General features: G+C 43.2%; 2 protein-coding genes across 5 annotated transcripts in view; one reads left to right on the forward strand and one right to left on the reverse strand.

The window, feature by feature from the left end:
• GLMN (glomulin, FKBP associated protein) overlaps positions 1-21,279 on the reverse strand; it is a 41,625-nt gene extending 20,346 nt beyond the window's left edge. The window contains exons 1-7 of one of the 2 annotated variants that reach the window (XM_062191732.1): positions 21,203-21,279; positions 20,390-20,449; positions 19,856-19,981; positions 10,665-10,784; positions 9,293-9,401; positions 7,352-7,592; positions 6,378-6,480 (exon numbers count right to left, since the gene is read on the reverse strand). In XM_062191732.1, coding sequence (XP_062047716.1) covers positions 6,378-6,480; positions 7,352-7,592; positions 9,293-9,401; positions 10,665-10,784; positions 19,856-19,981; positions 20,390-20,428 — 738 coding nt within the window. In that variant the 5' untranslated portion in view covers positions 20,429-20,449; positions 21,203-21,279. Of the gene's footprint in view, positions 1-6,377; positions 6,481-7,351; positions 7,593-9,292; positions 9,402-10,664; positions 10,785-19,855; positions 19,982-20,389; positions 20,450-20,961; positions 21,079-21,202 lie in introns of those variants that run through there. The other variant, XM_062191733.1, reaches the window with a different exon arrangement.
• A 72-nt stretch (positions 21,280-21,351) lies between these two features.
• RPAP2 (RNA polymerase II associated protein 2) overlaps positions 21,352-23,683 on the forward strand; it is a 103,491-nt gene continuing 101,159 nt past the window's right edge. The window contains exons 1-2 of one of the 3 annotated variants that reach the window (XM_062191734.1): positions 21,352-21,475; positions 22,116-22,161. In XM_062191734.1, the coding sequence (XP_062047718.1) occupies positions 21,403-21,475; positions 22,116-22,161 (119 nt within the window). In that variant the 5' untranslated portion in view covers positions 21,352-21,402. Of the gene's footprint in view, positions 21,476-22,101; positions 22,162-23,683 lie in introns of all 3 variants that reach the window. The other 2 variants (XM_062191735.1, XM_062191737.1) reach the window with 2 other exon arrangements.

Consider the following 23,683-nt stretch of genomic DNA (forward strand, 5'->3'; position numbering starts at 1 on the left):
ACCAGGTAACTTGCCTATCCTCTCTAAGCCTCAGGTTCCTTACTGAAAAGTAATATAATACCTATGTGCCATAAAAAATGCTAAGGAAGTTAAAGTCTCGGAGCCGGCATTGGGGGTAGCAAGTTAAGTCTCTGCCTCCGATGTGGGTGCTGGTTCATGTTCTGGCTGCTCCAATTCCGATTCAGTTCCCTGCTAATGCGCCTGGGAAAGCAGCAGAAGATGGCCCAAGTGCTTGGGCCCCTTTACCCACACAGGAGACCCAGAAGAAGCTCCAGGCTCCTGGCTTTGGCTTGGCTCACCCTTGGCCATTGCAGCCATTTGGGGAGTAAACCAGCAGATAGAAGATCTGTTTCTCCTCCTCTCCACCTCTGCCTTCCAAATTGATTTAAAAAACAAAACGAAACGAAACAAAACTTTTTTAACAGAAAGTTAAAGTCACAACAAAAACTACCATATAGAAGTTAAAAAGGAATGAATGATAAAAATAGCTAAGCCAGAATGAATAATGACCTTCTACATAATTACTCTTTTTCTTTTTTCAATACATCCGTTAGACTTTGCAGAGAAATACAAAGTCAAATAAGACCTTCCTGGCCTTCAGCGAGTTAAAATCTACTGATCCCAGATGGTTTCATTAGTCATTTCAGAGCACAAAAAGGAACCAAGAAAAACATCCTCAATCACAAGAGACTGCTATTCAGCTACCAGATGCTAAATATATGCTGCTGTACCAATTTTCAAAACCATGCACTCATTATAGCTACAAGACAAAAAGCTTACTGCACTCAGAATCCAAATGTCCTCTTAATCATAAAGCCCCATTTCTTCATTCAGCCAATGCTATGTGTGTTTTTTCAGAGCAAGGTAGCCTTCAAAAAAAAAAAATCATCACATGTAACTAGATTCTACAGTGAGTGCTGCCTGAATATCAGTTCAACCTACACCCAAACCAGAACGTCCACCATCTACCCACACACCACTCAGCTGTACCTGCTGCTGTTCCATTTCTCACTCTTCCCGGCAGTCTCTGTCCTTTCGGGAGTGTTCCTGTGCTGTACCCTCTGGCACATTCAAGCAGTTCTTTACCCAAATGACTTGTGTTCAGATAGAATGGCCAGTCAATCCCAGCCACACCACACTTAGCAGTATTTCTGCAGCGCAGAAGGCAAATCCTCTCTTCTGCCTGGTCTTACGTCTACTTCTTGACTGCTTATGCTCCCTTACTGCTGGCTCCTTCTGAGATCTCAGGACCACTCTCCTACACTCATACCTGCTTCTGCGGTAATTAACTTATCTGCCTTCTGCTGAGAGCTACTCATTCTCTCATACTCTTTTCACTGCAGGGCCAGGAAGGGAGAAGGGTTTGGAGGTACCAGCGGAGGCTTAGTATTACCTTGGCCCTTTCTTAACACTTTGGCAAAAGCACATTTTCCTTTGAGGCAGACGCCACACTGTCCTTTTTCTCTTTCTCTGCTGCATACTGACCTCCCAGCCATTTCCCCACATTCTCTGAACACTTTGGCACCCACTCACTGTCTCTCTACTCAACACCTGCTATGATCCTGGGAAAGTTGATTGTGTTTGTAGACAACTCCCCCAAAAAGCAAGCCTCATAGTTCTCAATTTCTAGATTCTGTTGACTTTTACTTCCAAACCATTTCAGCACCTAGTCTCATTCTAGATCTCTGTCAATGTTTGGAGGTATTCCATTAGATATGTTAAACTCCAATATCCCAATTTCTGACCACAACCTGTTTTTTATCCCATCTCTCCTACCAATCTGGTTTTTTACCTCTGATTTCTCCAGTCCTGTGATTCCTTCATTTTAACCTAGCTGTCCCCTCCAACCTGGATCCCGGATCCCACATTATTGATCATTTGCACTATCGACATTCTATACCTGGATTTACCAATAAAATGCCAGTCTAAAAATAACCGCAACTCACCTCCTCTATTTCTACACCCAGGCAGCTGAGAACTGCTGCAGAAGATGGCACAAAAACACAAGCTGGGCCGGCGCCGTGGCTCACTAGGCTAATCCTCCGCCTTGCGGCGCCGGCACACCGGGTTCTAGTCCCGGTCGGGGCGCCGAATTCTGTCCTGGTTGCCTTCTTCCAGGCCAGCTCTCTGCTATGGCCTGGGAGTGCAGTGGAGGATGGCCCAAGTGCTTGGGAGACCAGGAGAAGCACCTGGCTCCTGGCTTCGGATCAGCGCGGTGTGCCGGCTGCAGTGGCCATTGGAGGGTGAACCAACGGCAAAGGAAGACCTTTCTCTCTGTCTCTCTCTCTCTCACTATCCACTCATACTGTCAAAAAAAAAAAAAAAACACACACACACACACACAAGCTGTTTTTTTTTTTTTTTTTTTTTTACAGGCAGAGTTTTTTGAGAGAGAGAGACAGAGAGAAAGGTCTTTCTTTTCCATTGGTTCACCCCCCAACGGCCGCTTCTGCTGGCGCACCACGCTGATCTGAAGCCAGGAGCCAGGTGCTTCCTCCTGGTCTCCCATGCAGGTGCAGGGCCCAAGCACTGGGCCATCCTCCACTGCACTCCCGGGCCACAGCAGAGAGCTGGACTGGAAAAGGAGCAACTGGGACAGAATCCGGTGCCCCGATTGGGACTAGAACCTGGGGTGCAGGCGCCGCAGGCGGAAGATTAGCCTAGTGAGCCGCGGCACCAGCCAAGCTGTTTTCAATACAGTTGTGGTCTCTAACTAACACTTGAGTCTTCCACTATCTCTTTTCTTTTCCCTCAGTATTCCAAACCTTTAACCAGCTTCCTGAAGCCATTTACGCAATCCTAATCTCTACCCCCTTGCTCCCTGGAGATTATTTCTTGTTCATCTAGAAACCTGAGTTCAGTGGGTTTGATTCCCCTCAGTTATATCCCACGCCTGTTACACAACACTTGACATGCATACCCACTGACTTCCTCTCCAGGAGTCCTCCTATAACCTTGGTCCTCTGCCCAGCTGCATGCTCCAACTTAAGCCACAAGACTTTAATTACCCCATAAACATTTCTCTTTTCCCCTCTACTGGTTTGTATCTAATGGTTTGTTGCAGCTGCTCCACTGCCGATCCAGATCCCTGCTAATGTGCCTGGGAAAGCAGAAGATGGCCCAAATGCTTGGGCCCCAGTACCTACGTGGGAGGCCCAGAAGCTCTTGGCTCCTGGCTTCAGATCAGCCCATCTCAGGCTGTTGCAGTCATTTGAGTGAACCAGTGGATGCAAGATTCTCTCTCTCACTCTTTCAAATAAACAAACATATCTTTTTTTTTTTAAGTGATGAATCCAAAACAGTTTGATTAAATCGCTCCCAGGTTTAACAGCTTTTAAATAGTTTCTGAATTTCATGGCCATCTCTCAAACCGGAGGACACATACCATAGATAGCAGTGTTTCTGACACCGTGCTGCACTGAGTAGTATAATTATACTGTGCTCTAGCACTGGGACACTGCTGTGCTCCTGGGAAACTCCTTCACCTCTCCTGTCTTTCATTGCTCAGCTTCTCTGCCAGTATCTTTAACAGCAGCATTAACCCTATTAAACTAGGGATCCCTATTTATAACAGTCACCATATCACCTCTCATTCTCAGAATTTACTTCCAATAAAGTTCTGGCACTTTTCCCAAACCTCCTTACACCACACAAACCCTTCAATTATGGCCTTTGGACTTCACATTCATCAGAAAAATTCATTCATCTTTAAATAATTTCTTACCTATTTTGTTCTCCAGAAAATTCTGGTTCTCTTCTGAAAATTTTCCCTGGAAACCCCACAAAGGGTTGCTATGTTTTTTCATCTACACCCATTGTAACACTGAGCCTGCTGTTTCTAGATTACTCTCCTCCCTACTCCCTAAAATCCTTCCACTTTGAAACTCATTCTTTGTGACTTTACTACCTCTACATCTCCTTGTTGCAGTCATTAGCCCCAAGTCTAAGAGCTTTTCTAATATTACTCTTATCATAATTCTGTGGGGGCTTAAATGGATAATCAACAATTTTCTAATCTTCATTTTTGCTAGTCCAATGATCGTAACTTCTATCTTCTCTCTTAGAACACCCACTCCTATGGTCATACCCCAGACATTCATATTAATAATCATAACTTTTCCATTCTACTTTCTAGCACCCTAGTCTCTAAACCTATTTTTCAGCTTATTCGTCTTAGTATCCTAATTCCAACAACCATACCAAGATGTACAGCCTAGTGATCCCATCATCTTTTCATTGTCCCACACATTTATTATGTACTGACTTTCCTCCTTCCCAACTTACATTCTACCAACCATCATTAAAGTCACTCCTTTGCATATATGCTCAGTTTCTTGCCCTTCTCTTGCTTTTGAGAATGCACCTAGTTTTCAAAACCCCAATCTACTTAAATGCAGCTTTCCTCCAATGCTATACTTACACTTGTGCAGCCTAAAACATGGCTGAAAAAAAAAAAAAAAAACACATATAGCCACAATGACTGCTCTTTTTTGAAATTCATAACCACCAATGCCAAGTACATATATTTCTGTACTTCAGATTACTTCGCTAACAGAATACCAGCACAATTTAAAATTCTCTTTTCAAAAAATTTTATTTACTTGTGAGCCAGATACAGAGAAAGAAAAAGAAAGACAGAGATGGGGTGGCACGGTGGCACAGCAGGTAAAGCACTGTCTGCAGCGCTGGTTTACATGTCCTGGCTGCTCCACTTCCTATCCAGCTCCCTGCTAATGTGCCTGGGAAAGCAGCAGAAGACACCCCTACTACCCATATGGGAGACCCACATGAAGCGCCTGGCTCCTAGCTTTGTCCTGGCCCCAGGCCCGACCATTGTGGCCACTGGGGGAATAAATCAATGGATGGAAGCGCTCTCTCTTTCCTCTGTCTTTGTAACTCTACCTTTCAAATAAATAAGTACAATTTTTAGAAAACGAAACAAAAACAAAACAGAAAAAAACAGAAAGGCGGAGAGAAGGGTATGGGGGTAGAGGTGGGGCTGTTCCCTTCCACTAGTTTACTCTGCAAATGCCTGCCAATAGTTGGGGGCCAAAGTGGGAGTTGGGAACTCAATCCAAGTCTCCCACATCACTGGTAGGAACCCAATTACCTTAGCCTTCAACACTGTTCCCAAAGGGACTTTATTAGCAGGAATCTAGAGTCAAGAGTCAGAAGTAAGAGCCAAGAATTGAACCTAGGCAATACAATATGAAATACGGGCCCAACACCACCGCTAAAATGCTTAATACATAAAGGCAAACTGAAGGCATGTGTTGTGGCGTAGTAGGTTAAGCCTATGCCTGCACCGGCATGACACAGGGGTGCTGTTCGAGTCCTGGCTATGCCACTTCTGATACAGCTCTCTGCTACGGTCTGGGAAAGCAGTGGAGGATAGCCCAAGTGCTTGGGCCCCTTCACCCACATGAGAGACCTAGAAGAAACTCCTGGTTCCTGCCTTCAGACTGGCCCAGATCTGGTCGTTTGTGACCATCTGAGGAGTGAACCAGTGGATGGAAGACCTCTCAGTCTCTGTCTCTCCCTCTCTCTGCATCTCTGCCTTTCAAATAAAATAAATAAATCTTTTTTTAATGAAAAAGGCAAATTGCTTCTAAAATAAGATTTACATATTTCTACAAGCTCTTGGAAATATTTGAACCTTAAAAAGGAATTTTAGGGACACAGAAAGCCCACTTTATATTCCTTTAAGAAATTCCTTTAAGGAATTTAAAGGAAATAAAGAAGAATTTAGTTACAAGAAAAATTTAGTTACAAGGATACTACTTACCACAGACATAAGAGCTAAAACAAGAGAGAAAGCTGCAAATGACTGATAATAATGAAAAATTATAAACAATCCAAATGTTGAACTATATGGCCCAATTTAAATATATTATGCTAAATCCAGACCATACAATGCTATTAAGCCAACAAATGCTCACAATGCACTGTTAAAAAAAAGGTGATTTCGAAAGAGTACAACATGGTACAATCTTTAAAAAGTTTATATACAAGTGTACTTCACAACACAAAGTAAGTGATTTTAAAAAAACTGCATGAATTTCAAAATTTTTTGCATCAAAATAATTTTTAATTCCATTTCCATGAACTTTTTATGTACTCATAAACATATATATGTACACATTTTCTTGTCTGTGAGTATACCAGCAGAAAAAGTCTAGGTGTTAACAGTATTTAGTATTTGTCTTTGGATAATGAAGTTACTGTCATTTTATTTGCCATCTTTTCACCTATCTGTGTTCTACAGAAAATACATATTGCTTTATTAATGAAGGTATCAACTTACATGTCCACTTGCAGCAGCACCAAAGAATATAGCAGGGTAATATAGTGTAACAGATTGAATTAGCTGTACTTACTATTATTTCAGCTGCAAAAAACTTTAAAGGATCATTTTCCCCTTCTTCAGGTTGTTCAAGGAACTGTGCTGTCAGCAAAGGGCATTTCAAGCATTTCAAACAACTAGAGCATAAGAAATAGGTAACTGTGAAATCAACCCTTCCCAAATGTAAAATGTCTAGTCAAAATCTAAATTAAGTTTACAGGAAAAATAACCGAAGCACTGCTATGGTTTGAATATCTGTCGCCTCTAAAACTCAAGTTGAAACTCAATTGACACTCTAAGAACATTCAGAAGGGGGGACCGTGGACAGGAGAGTAGGCGAGGCCTCCACCCTTATGAGTGGGATTAATGCTGTTTTAAAACAGTGAGCTTGGCCCCATTTTGCCTCTTTGCCCTTCTACCACGTGATGAAACAAGACCTTCAACAAATGCTAGTGCCTGGATCTTGGGCTTCTCACCCTCCAGGAGTATGAGTGAATAAATTTCTGTTCATTATGAATTACCCAGTCTTAGGCACCCTTTTATAGCAGCACAAGCTAGGCTAAATACTAACAACTTAACAGCTTAGAAAACTGGTGATATACCATCTTATGGGGAGACATTAGAACGTCGTGTTGGATTCAGTATGTTCAACTGTATAGTGGTCCTTTTGCTGCTTTCAAAGGGAGAATAAAAATACAATCACCCCACAGAAGGGGCAGATTCCTGAGCTGCAGTATCTATTTCCCCCACTTTCATTGTTTACTCTGATGAGTAAGGGCAAAACACAGAATATAAAGTTAAATGAATGGATTAGGGCTTTGTAAGTTTTAAAAATATGAATCTCATTAAATGTCCATGCTAGTTATGTCAACTGAATCACATATTCTTAAAAAATTCAAAATCTGAAACTAGACTTATATTTACATGGCAAACAAGGCAAACAAACATAAAATAACTGAACTACCAATTTCTAAAATACACTGTGAGATGTTCTTAAAATATACTTACAATTTCAGCAATTCATCCTTTAACTTTTCATTTTCCACTGAGTTCTCTTTGGCATCAATGACTTCTTCCACAAATGGCTTAGTAAACTCTATCAAGGCCTTGCAGCATTGACAGAGGCCATAGTCATCTGTCTGTATTTGTTCTTTTGAGTATGGAACCGGAAGAAGAGATAGTTGACTCCAAAGGGTAGACAATGCTAATCCAACGGAATATGCTTTGTTGTTAGGGAGTTTCTGAATCACTGAAACAGAGACCAAGATGCTACTTGAGGTAACCTTGAGTACAATAAACATGGGATAAGAAGTTCAATAGAGGGGAGGCGTTATGGCACAGCAGGTTAAGCTGCTGCCTTCTGGCATCCCATATGGGCATAGGTTTGTGTCCTGAATGCTCTACCTCTATCCAGCTCCTGCTAATGTGCCTGGAAAAAGCAGCAGAAGACACCCACATGAAGCTTCTGGCTCCTGGCTTTGGCATGGCCCAGCCCCAGCTGTTGCAGCCATTTAGGGAATGAACCAGTAACTTTGCCTTTCAAATAAATAAATTTTTTTTTAATTAAAAAAAGAAAAGAAGCTCAGTAGGTAGAATTACCAAGCACTTTTTCCCCCTCACATTTAAACAAATCTGAAATTGAGATGACATATCATAGCTTAAGGGGCAGCGTTATTTCCTTCTTAGTGGCGCACACATTAATGGAGCATCTTATAATCAGGGCCTCTTACAAAATATGCCATTAAATCCTTAGGTACATTTGTAACAGGTCACATAGTTAATACAAAAACACATTCCTTCCATACTTTTGGTGGTTATATAAGCATAACATATGTGTGTCTGGTAAATTATAAAGCACCATACAAATGCGAGGTGGTAGTATTACAGTTTTATCTAGAAGACTGAACCTTTCAAGTGGTACAAAGCTGGTGGCCATTCATATTTAAAATGAATTTACTCTAATTTCTGATTCTGAGTCTCTGTCAGAGTAAAATGTATGTATTTCCTTTTTAAAAATTAAAAAAAAATGTCCTTAGCTTTTTTTTTTAAAAGATTTATTTATTTCAAATGCAGAATTACAGAGAGAGAGTGACAGAGACAGCTAGCACTACCACCTGCTGGTCAACTCCTCAAATAGCCACAAAAGTCAGGGCTGGGCCAGACTGAAGCCAGGAGCTTCATCTGGGTCGCCTATTGGGTGTCAGGAGCCCAGGCACTTGTGTCATCTGCTGTCTTCCCAGGTGCATTAATAGAGAGCTGAATCAGAATATTTTTTTTGACATTTATTTATTTATTTGAAAGGCAGAGAGAGAGAGAGAGAAAGAGAAATTGAGAGATCCTCAATCCACTGGTTCACTCCCCAAATGGCTACAATGGCCAAGGCTGGGCCAGGCTGAAGCCAGTATCCAGGAGGTTCATCCAGGTTACCCACATGGGTGCAGGGGTCAAGGACTTGGGCCATCTTCAGCTGCTTTCCCAGGACATTAGCAGGGAGCTGGATCAGAAGTGGAGTAGCCAGGACACGATGGATGCCAGTGCTACAGGCTGTGGCTTAACCAGAACGCCAGGCCCTCTAATACTTTTTAACCAAGATCCAAGACTGCCACCATGCTATCCAACTGAGTACTAGACACCACAGAATACTTTAAATGTGTTTAGAGGAAAAATTCTAGATATAAGTTGTAGATAGGAAGGATAAGGGAAATGCCACAGTTTCCACCATAGCACATGAAAGCTAGTATTATATTCAACAAAATATTTACTGGGTATCCATACTGTGCCAGAAACACAGCAACAGGATTCAAACTGACATTCTATTACCAGTTTAAACACAGTTCTCAATAATTCATCATAAACTTTACTTTGGTATACTATTGACATTTTAGGGTAAATATCAAGGCACTTACACAATTAAAACAAGAAATACTTTGATATCAAAATGTTCATTACCTGTTTGCAATGGCTGAAGTAAAAGAAGAATAATTTGGGATATCTGTTTTCCAGAGGGTTCTTCGATCAATTCAAGCAAACCCAACAATAATTCCTTTGGATTACATAACTATAAAAATATTCACAATTGAACCTGTTTAATACAAGTTGTATTTAAAGCCACATGATTACTATTTTAAGAAGGCATATACTGAGATAATATAATTATTTTTGCTTAAAACATCTTACACAATTGTCAAAAGGAAATATTAGAGAACTAGGGGAAGGAAGAGTCTGATCCGAGCTCAGGCTTCCCGTGACCTTCACCGCTTACTCTGAAGGCTGCCCTAGATCCTAGGGCTTCCCACCCCATGCTGCCCAGCTACTTAAGACTAGTCCAGACTCTCTCCTGTGCTTCCTGAACAGATACAACTTTGCATTACTTTTTCCACTGGCCACATCTTATCACTTCACTTGTTTTTTTAAAAAAAAATTTATTCAACATACAGAGGTCCCATCTGCTGGCTCACTCTCCAAATGCCTACAATATCCCTAACTGGGGCCAAAGCAGGGAGCCAGGAAGTTAATCCAGGTCTCCCAGTGGGGTGGCAGAAAACCAATCACTTAAGCTATCAGCACTGTCTTGCATGATCTGCCTAAGCAGTAAGCTGGAGCCAGCAGCAGAGCTAGGTATGTAACCCAGACTCTGACCTGGGATGTGGGTATCTTAATTGCGAGGCCAAATGCCTGCCCTTTGTCTTGTTTTTTAAACTTCTAGATGAAGTTCCCTGTTTTTAAGTATACAATTGCATTTATCTGCACTGATCTCTAAGAGGTTTCTTATAATGTCCCTTTTCTTCAGATTTATATTTCTAAGCCATCATATACTGACTTATAACTCTACTAGTCTTTTATCAATGATCTCTCTCTAAGGTTGTCAGTAGAATCTTGTGTACTACTTCCTATTTACAGTTCCACTGTGACTGCATTCTAGGTTTTTCATATTCTTTCAGGGAAGATACCAGAGGTAAGAGCAGTGACATTTGATTCCAATTCCAATGTGGCCAAAAGATCAGCATAGCCTTGAACCACTTCACTAAATCTTGAATTCACCATTTATACCATATGGATACTTGCTAAAATACAGCTTTTCAGGTCTCTCCCTGGAGAGTCTGAATCAGTGGGGCTAAAAGGAGGTTAGAGAATTCTTATACCTGGGAAATTCAGGAAATCTTGAAACAAAACTGCTCATCCAATTAATCAGATGAAGCTTTTCTCCAGAAGCCTTTGCTGCATGTATTTTTGTGAAGCGAAAATTTTCTTACCCATTACACATTAAAGGGAATTATAAGATTGTGCTGTGTTTTATAAGAGCTCAGTTTTGTTAACTTACCTTTACCAATAAATCAAGCATCTGATAATAATCTTTTCTTTTATCATCTTCTTTATCATTCCATAAAAGGCATCGAACAACAGGTCCCACAAGATTCCAGCCCATAGTCTTAAAGATGACCTGTAAAAACATTTTTGGAGTAAGCAAACACTGCCATCTACAGGACTCTGGCAGTATGCTTCCTAACTTGGAGAAGCTTAGAATTTTCTCAAGAAGAAAAAATGAGGCCACTGAGGCCTACATTTTACCAGTGACTCTCTTTAGGGCTGGCTGTTAACAGATATCAGTACTTTAAAACAGTTTTTTTTTTATATTCATTGAGCAAAGGAAAAAGAGTCTACTTTTTTATCGGGTACCTTGACCTTGCCAGGATTTAAATAGTTCCAATAATTATCATTTTTTATAGTTTTAAACTTTAAAAAATAAATTTAAAAAATAAATAACTTCTCTATTTCCAAAAAGAGAAATAATTTGCTTAAGATGAGCAATGACTTAATTTCTACAAGGAATTTTGTTCCCACATATAAAGGAAATCCAATCAATTCCTTACAGAATTTCTTTTTTTTTAGAGGCAGAGTGGTTAGTGAGAGAGAGACAGAGAGAAAGGTCTTCCTTTTTGCCGTTGGTTCACCCTCCAATGGCCGCTGCGGCCAGCGCATCTCGCCGATCCGAAGCCAGGAGCCAGGTGCTTCTCCTGGTCTCCCATGCAGGTGCAGGGCCCAAGCATCTGGGCCATCCTCCACTGCCTTCCCGGGCCATAGCAGAGAGCTGGCCTGGAAGAGGGGCAACCGGGATAGAATCCGGCGCCCCAACCGGGACTAGAACCCAGTGTGCCGGCGCCACAAGGCGGAGGATTAGCCTGTTAAGCCACGGTGCCGGCCAACCTTACAGAATTTCTAAACATAATCATTTGTAACTTACATAAAAAGAAAGGATGTTACTTCATTCATGTTTCAAAATGCTTATCACAGAAAGTTTATCTATACAGTTATACACATTCATTATCAAAACCACTGGTTTTCAAAATTTAAGTATTATACTCCACTTCTCCAGCATGCTTTGTACTTCAATTCATCAGCATTTACCAAGTATATACTATATATTATGGGTGGCAAAAGTTAGGAACCCCTCAGATAAGATTTCTACCCTCGTGGAGTACATTTCTAGGCTCAGTATTTGAAAATGAAACAAAAATGTGCAAGCGTTATGGCACAGCAGATTAAGATGATGTTTGGGATGCCCAAGTCCCTTATCCTAGTGCTGGTTCAAGCTTACTCCACATGCTGATCTAGCTTCCTGCTAATGCATCCTGGGAAACAGATAATGACTCAAGTTCTAAAGTTCCTAACCATTCCTATTGGAAACCTGGATGGAGTTCTGGGCCCCTATCTTCAGCCTGGCCATATCCTGGCTATTGTAGGGATTTGGGGAGTGAATCAGCAGATGAAAGATCTCAGTTTCTCCTTCCCTGTCATTCTGTCTTTCAAATTTAAGTAAATACATATGTAAAAATATAAAATAAACCATTTCTAAGAACAGACATAGGAAGATGATGGAATGGCATACTCAATACTCCTTCCCGACTCCAGTGTTGTAAGATAATGAAGGTCAGTACAGGTTTGACAAGAGAATAGTTATCTCCATTTGCAGGAGAGACATCCCAGAAGCCAAGTTAAGACTTTTTGGAGGCCAGCGCCACGGCTCAATAGGCTAATCCTCCGCCTGCGGCGCCAGCACCCTGGGTTCTAGTCCTGGTCGGGGCACCGGATTCTGTCCCGGTCGCTCCTCTTCCTGTCCAGCTCTCCGCTGTGGCCCGGGAGTGCAGTGGAGGATGGCCCAAGTGCTTGGGCCCTGCACCCCATGGGAGACCAGGAGAAGCACCTGGCTCCTGGCTTCAGAGCAGCGCAGTGCGCTGGTCATAGCGCGCCGGCCACAGCGGCCATTGGAGGGTGAACCAACGGTAAAGGAAGACCTTTCTCTCTGTCTCTCTCTCACTGTCCACTCTGCCTGTCAAAAATAAATAAATAAATAAATAAAATAAAAGACTTTTTGGAGAAACAGAGAAATCAGTGAAGCAATGCTAAGTGGAAAATTCACTGAATACTCTGAAACAGGCTTAACATGTTCCACAGAACCATCCGTGGAGAACGTTTGGTGAAACACAGTTCACAAAAGAGAAAATACTATCTGTTCGCATCTTTGCTCACTTACCAGCCAGTTATTTCAGTGTTCGTCTTAGCAATCTGCATGTGCTACCTAAACGTCAATGTTAACTCTTTATGACAAAAACCTGTTAGGGTTTTTGGTTAGCCTTGCTTTTTATTATTGATTGCTAGAGCAGGCCAACCAGAGCACTGTTTGGATAAATACAGGGAGCTCCCATCCTTTGACTCACTTCCCGTTTGCTAACAACAGCTGGAGGGACTGAAGCCAGGGGCCAAGAACTCAATCCACAAATCTATTATGAGTGGCAGGAACCCAGAAAAGTGAGCCATCACTGCCACTTCCCAGGTACACATCACCAGTAAGCTGCAATCAGAAGCTACACACGGTGGGGCCGGCGCTGTGTCTCACTTGGTTAATCCTCCACCTGCGGCACCAGCATCCCATAAGGGCACCAGTTCTAGTCCCGGTTGCTCCTCTTCCAGTCCAGAAGAGGACTGCTGTGGCCCGGGAAAGCAGTAGAGGATGGCCCAGGTGCTTGGGCCGCTGCATCCACATGGGAGACCAGGAGGAAGCACCTGGCTCCTGGCTTCAGATCGGCGCAGCGCTGGCTGTGGCGGCCATTTGGGGGTGAACCAATGGAAGACCTCTCTCTCTCTCTCTCTCTCTCTCTCTCTCTGTCTCACTCTGCCTGTCAAATTGAAAAAAAAAAAAAAAAAAAAAGAAGAAGAAGCTACACATGGAAATTGAACCCAACTCCTGCAGGGTGGGATGCAAGCAACCTGATGGCTTAAGCACGAGGCCTAACACTCACTCACCCTGTCATTTTTCTTTCTTTCTTTCTTTCTTTTTTTTTTTTAAGATTTATTTTATTTATTTGAAAGACAGTTACAGAGAGGTAGAGACAGAGTGTCTTCCATCTGCCGGTTCACTCCCCAGATGGCCGCAACTGCCGGAGCTGCGCCAATCCGAAGCCAGGAGCCAGGAGCTTCTTCCGGGTCTCCCCATGTGGGTGCAGGGACCCAAGGACTTGGACCATCTTCTCTTGCTCTTCCAGGCCATAGCAGAGAGCTGGATCAGAAGAGGAGTAGCCGGGACTAGAATCAGTGCCCATATGGGATGCTGGCACTACATGCCAGGGCTTTAACCCGCTGTGCCACAGCGCGGGCCGCCACCCTGTCATTTTTCATATGACCACATGTAATGATTTTTCCTTTAGTTCCTCTTCTACTACTTTTAGGCCCAAGGTGGGTTTCCCGTCTACATATTTATAAACACTCTTTAAAATTTTTTTTAAAATGTGTATCTTTTATTCATTAAAATTTATGTTGGAATATGACACAAAATGAAGATCTAGATTTTAATAAATAGCAAACAATCCTATGTTTTAACCTAATGAGTTAATTCAGTTGATCTCTGTGAACATTCTTCTAATGGTAGTTACTTCTTCTGCCTGGTACACTCTTCCCCCAAACAGTCCCAGAGTTTATATCCTGACTTCCTTCAAATCTCTGTGAAACGTCACCCAGCACAGTCCACCTCCCTTACTCTGCCTTATTTTTCTCTATAGTATTTACCACTTTCTGACATATTATATAACTTATTTATCATGTACGTATCTGTTTCATTAATTTGAATTAAAGATCCATATGACCAGTGACTTTTGTTCACGGTTATGCTTACTCCCCACAATTAGAATAGAACCTGTTACAAAATAAGTATTCAACAAATACAGTTTGAATGATGTCTATTACTTTTATTTTAAAAAATTTATTATTTATGGCCAGCGCCGTGGCTCACTAGGCTAATCCTCCGCCTGCGGCGCCAGAACCTCAGGTTCTAGTCTCGGTTGGGGCGCTGGGTACTAGTCCTGGTTGCTCCTCTTCCAGTCCAGCTCTCTGCTGTGGCCCGGGAGTACAGTGGAGGATGGCCCAAGTCCTTGGGCCCTGCACCCACATGGGAGACTAGGAGGAAGCACCCAGCTCCTGGCTTCAGATCGGCGCAGCGCCGGCTGTGGCGGCTATTTGGGGAGTGAACCAACGGAAGAAAGACCTTTCTCTTTGTCTCTCTCTCACGGTCTAACTCTGCCTGTCAAAAAAAATTTTTTTAAATTTATTATTTATTTATTTGAAAGGCAAAGCAACAGTGAGGAAGAGAGGGGGAAGGGGAGGGAGAGGGGGAAGGAGAGGGAGAGGGAGAGGAAGAGAGAGAGGTAGAGGAGAGGGAGAGAGAGAGATCGAGATCTTCCATCCACTGGTTCCCTCCTCAAATATCCCAATCACCTGGGGTGGGCCAGGCCAAATCCAGGAGCCAGTAACTCCACCCTGGTCTCCCACATGGGTTGCAGGGACCCAAGTACTTGAGTCATCAACAGCTGCTCTTCCAGGCACATTATCAGGGGTCTGGATCAGAAGCAGAGCAACTGGAATATGGGATGACAGCACTGCAAGCAGCAGTTTAATGCTCTGTGCCACAATGATGTCCCTATTACTTTTACACTTGATCTTAGCCAAAAGGCCGAGAAGCGATGTCCCTATCACTTTTAAGCATAACAAGTTATCTCACCTCCAAAGATTTGATATTCTGTTTTCGTCTACTTTTTGTGTGGCTTGACTTGCAATATTCAGGATTTTACTCAGCAATTTATGTTATTCGGTTACTAATGTTTTTTTCCAAATTATTAAATATTTATCCCAAATTACTTATTACAAAGCCTATATTTCTATAGATTTAATTAATTTCTTCTCTTACAACTAAGCAGTTCTTTCCTTTTTTATAAGCCTATTTTTACCCTTTAAGTGATCCACTGAAGAATAAATGGGAATCTCAGATTTGAGTGAGGTTTTTTACAATATATTTTACAAATATACTATTACCTACAAAGTAACCTGTCACTATAAATGTCACACGGCTCTGAGGGAAGAGGAGTGGTAGATAGTTACGAGGAAGGGAATACTTACTGAGTACCCCTCAGGTAGGATATGCTATTCTTGTTTGGTCTAATGATAAAAACTATACAGGGTTAAATTGTTTTCCCTAATTTATAAATGAGAATGCCAAAGTTTAGAAATCAGTAACATGCTCAATATCTGACAATATCTGGCCAGGGTTTGCATGTAAGACTATCCAGTTCCCAAGCCCACGCTTTTCCTCCTGTATCAGAGATTTCCACTGGGGCAATTTTGCCCCCTACCTCCAAAGAGGACAAAGGGCAATTTCTGGAGACATTTTTGGTTGTCATTACCGGAGGTGGTGTTGGGGTAGGGTTTTTGTACTGGTATCTGACAGGTAGGGGCTAAGGTTACTGTTAACTATCATGCAATGCACACGACAGCCCACACAATAAAGCATTATCCTTTCCTTAATGTTAATAGCATTAAGGTTGATAAGTCCTACAATATAATCTTGGGACAAATTACTATTCATATGGTATATATTTTTAAACATGAAACACAACAGATTAACAGAACCCTCATCAATGTTGATAGGGTTACCTGGCAAGAAAATTAAACAGCAGTCAGTTTTAAATACTGTCTTATGAACATCTGAACCTCTACATTTAGATCACACACACAAGGGTGATTCTCCAGCTAGTAAGACTAAGCCTCACTGTACTTAAATCTATCCCATTAGCTATTTTGAAGCATACTAAAAATAAAGCACTCAAGTATGCAATGCATGAAGAACAATCACATTTCTCTCTCTGTCACTGATGCCAGTCTTCACCTGTTCATTAATTCCTCAAGATGATTCTGGGCCTCTTCCCTTCTTTCCTCTTCCTGTGAACTCAGGCAAATTCTTTTTCTCCCCACATTGCTTCAATTACTTAACCTTTCACAGTCATGCACAAATCCACAGCTTAATCTCCTATGTCTCTACTGAGCTCTAAATCTTGTTTTCCAATTGTCTGTTGCATCTTAAACTCAAAATTTCTAAAAGTGAACTCACTTGACTTCCTTCAGAAAATTTGCTCCTGGGGACTGGCGCTGTGGCGCAGTGGGTTAAATTGTTGCCTACAGCGCTGGCATCCCATGTGGGCACTGCTTCGAGTCCCAGCTGTCCCATTTCTGATCCAGCTTCGGCTAATGAGCCTGGGAAAGCAGCAAAAGATGGTCCAGACATTTGGGTCCCTGCCATCCACATGGGAGACCCAGCTGATGCTCTGGCTCCTGGCTCCAGCCTGGCCCAGTCCTAGATGACAGCAAACATCTGGGGAGTGAACCAGCAGACTGGAAGACTTTTTTCTCTCGCTGTCTCTCCATCTCTCTCTGTAACTCTGTCTTTCAAATAAGCAAATCTTTAAAAAGAAAAAAGCAAATCTGCTCCTCTATGTAGGTTTCATTTTTCAGTTCTGGATATCAAATGGTGCACTGTCCTTTCGCAGACTAGGAAACCAGTTCTCTGGTGCCTCACCTCCACAATCAATCAGTCCACTCTATTCTACCCTAAAATTCAGAAAATCTGCAAGTGTTACACAGTGCTAACCAGAGGTGACATAGAGCGGCTAAGGCCTCCAGAAAAAGTTATCTAGTTCTGAGTCCTGGATGTCAAATAAAAGCTGAGTTAATTTTGGATAAGTCACTTAACCTTTTGGTTTATGTTTCTCATCTACAAAATGAATTTAATAGTATGAGAACACTTCAAACAGTTCATGGTAAATGGAATTAAAAGAGAAGCTTATTTGGGTATAAAAAATTTCAAGTCGGCCAGCGCCGCGGCTCACTAGGCTAGTCCTCCGCCTTGCGGCGCCGGCACAACAGGTTCTAGTCCCGGTCGGGGCACCGATCCTGTCCCGGTTGCCCCTCTTCCAGGCCAGCTCTCTGCTGTGGCCCGCGAGTGCAGTGGAGGATGGCCCAAGTGCTTGGGCCCTGCACCCCATGGGAGACCAGGAGAAGCACCTGGCTCCTGCCATCGGATCAGCGCGGTGCGCCCGCCACAGTGCGCTACCACGGCGGCCATTGGAGGGTGAACCAACGGCAAAAGGAAGACCTTTCTCTCTGTCTCTCTCTCACTGTCCACTCTGCCTGCCAAAAAAAAAAAAAAAAAAAAAAATTCAAGTCTATGCATAGTCTTTCATACTAAGCATTTTTCAAATTTTACCTATTTTATTTATTTGAAAGGCAGCACGAGAGGGAGGAACACAGGGAGAGATTTTTTTTCCTTCCACAGGGTTACTGGCGAGGGCTGGGCCAGGCAGGAGTCTGAAACTCCATCCAGGTCTCCCATATGGGTGGCAAGAACCCAACTACTTGGGCCATCACTGGCTTTCACAGGTGCATCAGCAGGAAACTGCATTGGAAGCAGAGTTGGGGAGTCAATCCCAGGTACTCTGAAACGTAAGTGGGTGTCACAAGCAGCAGCTTAACCACAATACTGCACCACAATACTCACCCAATAAACATTTTTAAAGGGGCCGGCGCTGTGGCGCAGTGGGTTAAAGCCCTGACCTGAAGCGCCAGCATCCCATATGGATGCCGGTTCTAGACCCGGCTGCTCCACTTCCGATCCAGCTCTCTTTAAGAACCACCACTCTCCATATTCATGGATTTCTAAAAATTTTTTTGCACCAAAACAAACATCTTTTAATTGTTTTACATGAACTTTTTAAAAATTATTTATTTATTTGAAAGTAAGAATTACAGAGGGAGAGATATTTTATCCACTGGTTCATTCCCCAAATGGCTACGACAGCCAGGGGTGGGCCAGACAGAAGCCAGGAGCCAGGAGCCAGGAGCTTCATTTGGGTCTCCCAAGTGGGTGCAGGGCCCCAAGCACTTGGGCCATCATCTCCTGCTTTCCCAGGCGCATTAGCAGAGGGCTGGACTGGAAGTGGAACAGCTGGGACCCAAACCAGCACCCATTCGGGATGCTAGTGCTGCAAGCAGCAGCGTAACCTGCTACGCCACAGTGCCAGCCACTCATGAACTTTTTTGAAGCACCCTTGTAGAATCTATCTTTTGGGATTCTGAAGAAACTAAGTAAGTCAGTAAATGTAAATTACTTAGGATAGCATGTGGCACACAGTAAAAAGTACTGTTATTTAATTTCATTATTTGATAAAAGCTACATATACTCAAGATTATCCTCTGAGAATGTAACTGGTAAAAAATCAAGAGTTTTAAAAAAACATGAAATTTCCTTTATTTTTGCTAGAAAATTTTAGACACATATCAAAAACAAAATAAAAAATTAAAAAGGGATAAGTCATTTAAGCTATACAACAATTTGTAATTAAAGTCTTAGGAATCTCCCAAATCCAATCAATGTGCCCTGGACAGAATCACAGACCAGCACTGGTAGATTGTGATATCAACAAAGACAACTTCCATATAAATAAATAGCACTTAAAATGAAGAAAGACCATATTCCTAGAGAGAACACGATGTTCCCCAGAGTCAAGAAGAGGAGTCCAAAGACAGAAAATCTGGCAGTGTGTTCCCAACACTGTGTCCCAGGAAGAAACTGTTCCTGATCCACAAACAAGATCCTTTCCCAATGTGGAGAATGATGTCTTAGACCATTTCAGTGGGAAAATATTGGCCAGTAAGATCACTCAGCTTTCTCTTCTTGCAACACTATACACAAAAATATTGTGTGTAATATATTGCTTAATTAAAATTTGGCTTTCCATAACCACTCCAGCTGGAGAAAGGGCTGCTCATTAAAAATGAACCTGTTGCTTCTACTTCTCAATGTAAATTAATAGTTAAAATGCCACCGCTGCCTCCCTAAACCGGAAGTAACAGTGCTCCTTGTAAAGCCTTCACTTGGACTTCACAGCATTTCTTTCATTTATTCTGCTTCCTTACTGCTGGTTGCCTCCATGTTTCTCTCTTCCACCAGACTCTATCTACCTTAAGGTACAGAAACATTCCTAGTTTCTTTTTTGTCTTCCACAGTTTCCTACTGTGGAAGTTTAAGTTGATTCTTAAATGTGTGATACATAAAGGAAGGAATGAATAATGGCATCATGTGATTATTCTCTTCCCAAATAAAGACTGAAAAGTAAACACAAAGATTGAACTTACCTTATTCTTTTCATTTTGAATAATTTCTAAGAGCTGGGTTATATGCCCTTCTTCTAGGCATCTTTGGCCTGCTATCTGAAATAGGCCAAAATCTTCTTCTTTAAAGTCTTGCTCTTCTAGTATTTGCTGATAAAAACAAAACAAAAAACTAAACATGTATACAAATAAAAGTTCAATATAACAACTTCTTGATTTATTTTCTCTCTCCAGAAAAAAAAAATTTAAATTCTAGATAAATTCCATATAAATACATATATGAAAATTAGGGTTACCCTAATAAGTACTTTAATGATCTCGACATCCACTGTACCAAAGAAACCTAGGGAAAAGGATCAGTTTTAACAGTAAAAAGGTTATTTAGATGAGTATGTTACCTGGAGAAATAATCCAATGTGCCTTCCTGCCCTCATTCTATTTATAGATCAAAAAGAGCAGGGATTAAAGAAGATAAACACAAAACTATTTAAAAATAATCCATACCCTTAGGTGTTTTGAAAGATATTTAACTTTAGAAAAAGGCAAACAATCACTTACACATCTTTTTATTATGGATTGCAGTTCCTCTACAGCCATTTCTCCTTATATATCCTAGTTCTGTCGCCGAAATGTACAAAGAAAAACAGTTAACTGTGTAATATCCCACTGATGTATTCATGCATACATAACATGATGAACGTTAGTAAACACAATATAGAGAATGCAAAGTTTTGTAGTCGAAATGTCACTACTAATTATCCTAAGAAATCAACGATTTTTTAAGACTATTGCATTTTTTTTTTCTTATTCACCTTTTCAGTCTTCCAGGAGCATAGTTTTCAGATACCTTAAATAACAAAAACAAAAACCCAAGGAGCACTCCCAAAAGGCGAGGCAAATACAGAAGTAGTTCCAAAAGGCGGACTTGAAATAAAAATTTTGTTTGGCAACTGTTTACTTTTCAATACAAAGTTGACCAAAAAAAAGGGGGGGTGCAATAGAACTAAACCACCCAGAGAGGGTGAAGGCTCAGATGCCCTCCATCCCAGGTCTGAGAGCTGCAGTCCCCAAAGTCATCAATCCGGCGACACTGCCCCGCCGAGCCCCGGCAAGCGCTCCGCCCCGCTCACCGTCGCTGGCCCCGCGCCTCCCAGCCCGCAGAGCGGGCGCAGGTCAGCAGAGTCTCACAGGCCGGTAACACCCTCGCACGCGTGCGGGCGGCATCCGGAGGAGGCCATTTCTCCGGCTCGCCCAGACGTTCCGGCCCCACCACCCCGCGGGGGCCTACAAGGCCCGCGGCACCCAGGCCTCCGCCGCTCACCAGCAGCCGCGAGCCCCTGCCGCCCCACGGCTCTTGGCGCGTCCACCTACCGGCCAGACCTCGCGCCTTCTCCACCCACTCCACCACCTCGTCTTCGGGCCGCGCAGGTCGCTCTCTCGGCCCCGCCTCCGGCCCCGCCCCGCCGCGGCAGGCCCGCCCCGCGCTGTGCGTAGGGGGCGGAGCCTCGCGGGGGCGGGGCGGGGCCGGGAGTCGCCGGAGGAGGTTCCTGGCGCTCTCAAGACTGACTCCCATGGCTGACTGGCTGGAGTCGTGTTCTCCCGGCCGGAAGGCCCGGGCTCCTCGCGCCTCCCGAAACGCCAAAGGTAGGAACAGGGCCCTCTTCCCACGTTTGGAGCCCCGGGACAGGATCCCGACGGAATTCCGGCCGGAGGCGCGTGGGTGCTCTCGAAAGACTGCCCTAGGGGAGGGTTGTCTGGTGCAGAGGAGGCCTAGAGCTTTGCACCGCAGTCCTTGCGCGTTTTGGGAAAGATCTCCCCGTTGGACCCGAACCCTTTATACAGGGGTTGTGTGAAGGAAAGGGCAGTGGGGGTGCTGGGAGCCCAGAGCTGGGGTCCCCAGGGTGGGCGAGTGACCAGGCGTATACAGCCTGCCCTAACCCTTGGACCTGCCCTCGGAGGTGTTGGACTCGCCTCTCTCCTCCTGGGAGCGAACGGTTGGGGGATCGTGAGAAAGTACTCCGATCTCGGATTTGTAGGAGTGCTTGATTAAGCAGCTGTGACACGTGAGCCCATTCAGTCACCAAAAGAGATAACCTTGTAACTAAGGAAAATGAGGGAGTAATTTACAAAGAAATTGGTTTCCCTTCCAGTTTCATTTTGATTTACATATATAATTGGAAATGAAAAAGAGAAGGTGGGCTACAGTTTGTTATTTGGGTAGGAATCTGCTGCACCTGATATGTTGGTGTAGAGTTGACCTATATATATAGTTCTTATATTGTAGGCACTAAACAGACAAGAGCCTTGAAATCAGAAGATGCTTCTAAAAGGTAAGAAAACTGCTTGAACAACTGCATTCGCTTATCTGTGTGCCTTGAATTAATTAAACCAGTCTTTATTATTAAATAAATATTGTATTAATTAAACCAGTCTTTATTATTAAACCAGTATTGTATTAATTAAACCGGTCTATTGGGAGACAATTATGATGCAAGGAAAGCACTGTAAGTTGTTACATCCCTCTACTCTAGGCTTTAAGAGAACCAAACTAGAGGGTGGGCACTTGGTGCAGCTGTTAAAATGCCACTTGGGATGGTCTGTGTTCCATGTCAACATGCGTGGGATCCAGTCCTGGCTCCATTTCCAATTCCGGCTTCCTTCTAATGCACACCATGGGAGACTGCAGGTGATGACTCAAGAAGTTGGGACCCTGCAACCTGCTTGGGAGTCCCAGATTGAGTTCCTGGCTCCTAGCTTTAGCAGGGCCAGCCCTGGCAGTTGCAAGCATTTTGGGAGTAAACCAGTAAAAGGGAGATCTCTGTCACTCTGCCTTTCAAATGAATTAAATAAAACAAAACCAACCTAGACACTCAGACTGCTGGTTAAAGATACCAATATCTGTAGGAAGGTGTCTGGTAACAACGTTACTGATTTAACCAGATCCCCCTTCCCACCTTTTTAGGTACACTCTTTTTTTTTTTTTTTTTTTTTTTTTTTTGGCCAGTGAGAGAGACAGAGAGAAAGGTCTTCATTTTCCATTGGTTCACCCTCCAATGACCGCTGCAGCCGGCGCGCTGTGGCCGGTGCACCGCGCTGATCCGATGGCAGGAGCCAGGTGTTTATCCTGGTCTCCCATGGGGTGCAGGGCCCAAGCACTTGGGCCATCCTCCACTGCACTCCCGGGCCACAGCAGAGACCTGGCCTGGAAGAGGGGCAACCGGGACAGAATCCGGCGCCCCGACCGGGACTAGAACCCGGTGTGCCGGCGCCGCAAGGCGGAGGATTACCCTATTGAGCCGCGGCGCCGGCCACACTCTTCTTTTATTGCTTTATATGCTACAGACTGAGTCACTGTTCATACATGTCTCTGGCACTCTGAAAAATCTTTTTGTTGTTTGTTACATAAAGTCCAGATTTTCATCAAAAAGCTATCCTGTACTGTCTTGGTTTCTTCAAAGGCAAGATTTGGGTGGATGTTTGGCCTAGTGGTTGAGAAGTCCATGTGCCACTTTGAAGTCTGGGTTCAATTCCTGGCTCTGGCTTCTAACTTCAGCTTCCTGCCGGTTCAGACCCTGGGAGGCAGCAGTGATGGTTCCAATAATTAGGTCCCTGCCAACTACATGGGAGAACTGGATTGGATTCCCAGCTTCTGGCTTCAACCGTAGTCTAGCCCTAGCCATTGCAGGCATTTTCTGAATGAACCATCAGATGGGAGTTCTTTATCTGTCTCTCTCTCTCTGTCTCTTTGCCTCTCAGGTAAATTTTTTTTTTTAAGGCATGATACTATCTCATGTCACAAAAGTTTTCTAGAATAGGAGCAGTCAGTGAAGGGGCTTAAAAAGTGTGTGTGTG

Source organism: Lepus europaeus, chromosome 5 (genome assembly GCF_033115175.1).
Source record: "Lepus europaeus isolate LE1 chromosome 5, mLepTim1.pri, whole genome shotgun sequence".
Taxonomy (NCBI): domain Eukaryota; kingdom Metazoa; phylum Chordata; class Mammalia; order Lagomorpha; family Leporidae; genus Lepus; species Lepus europaeus.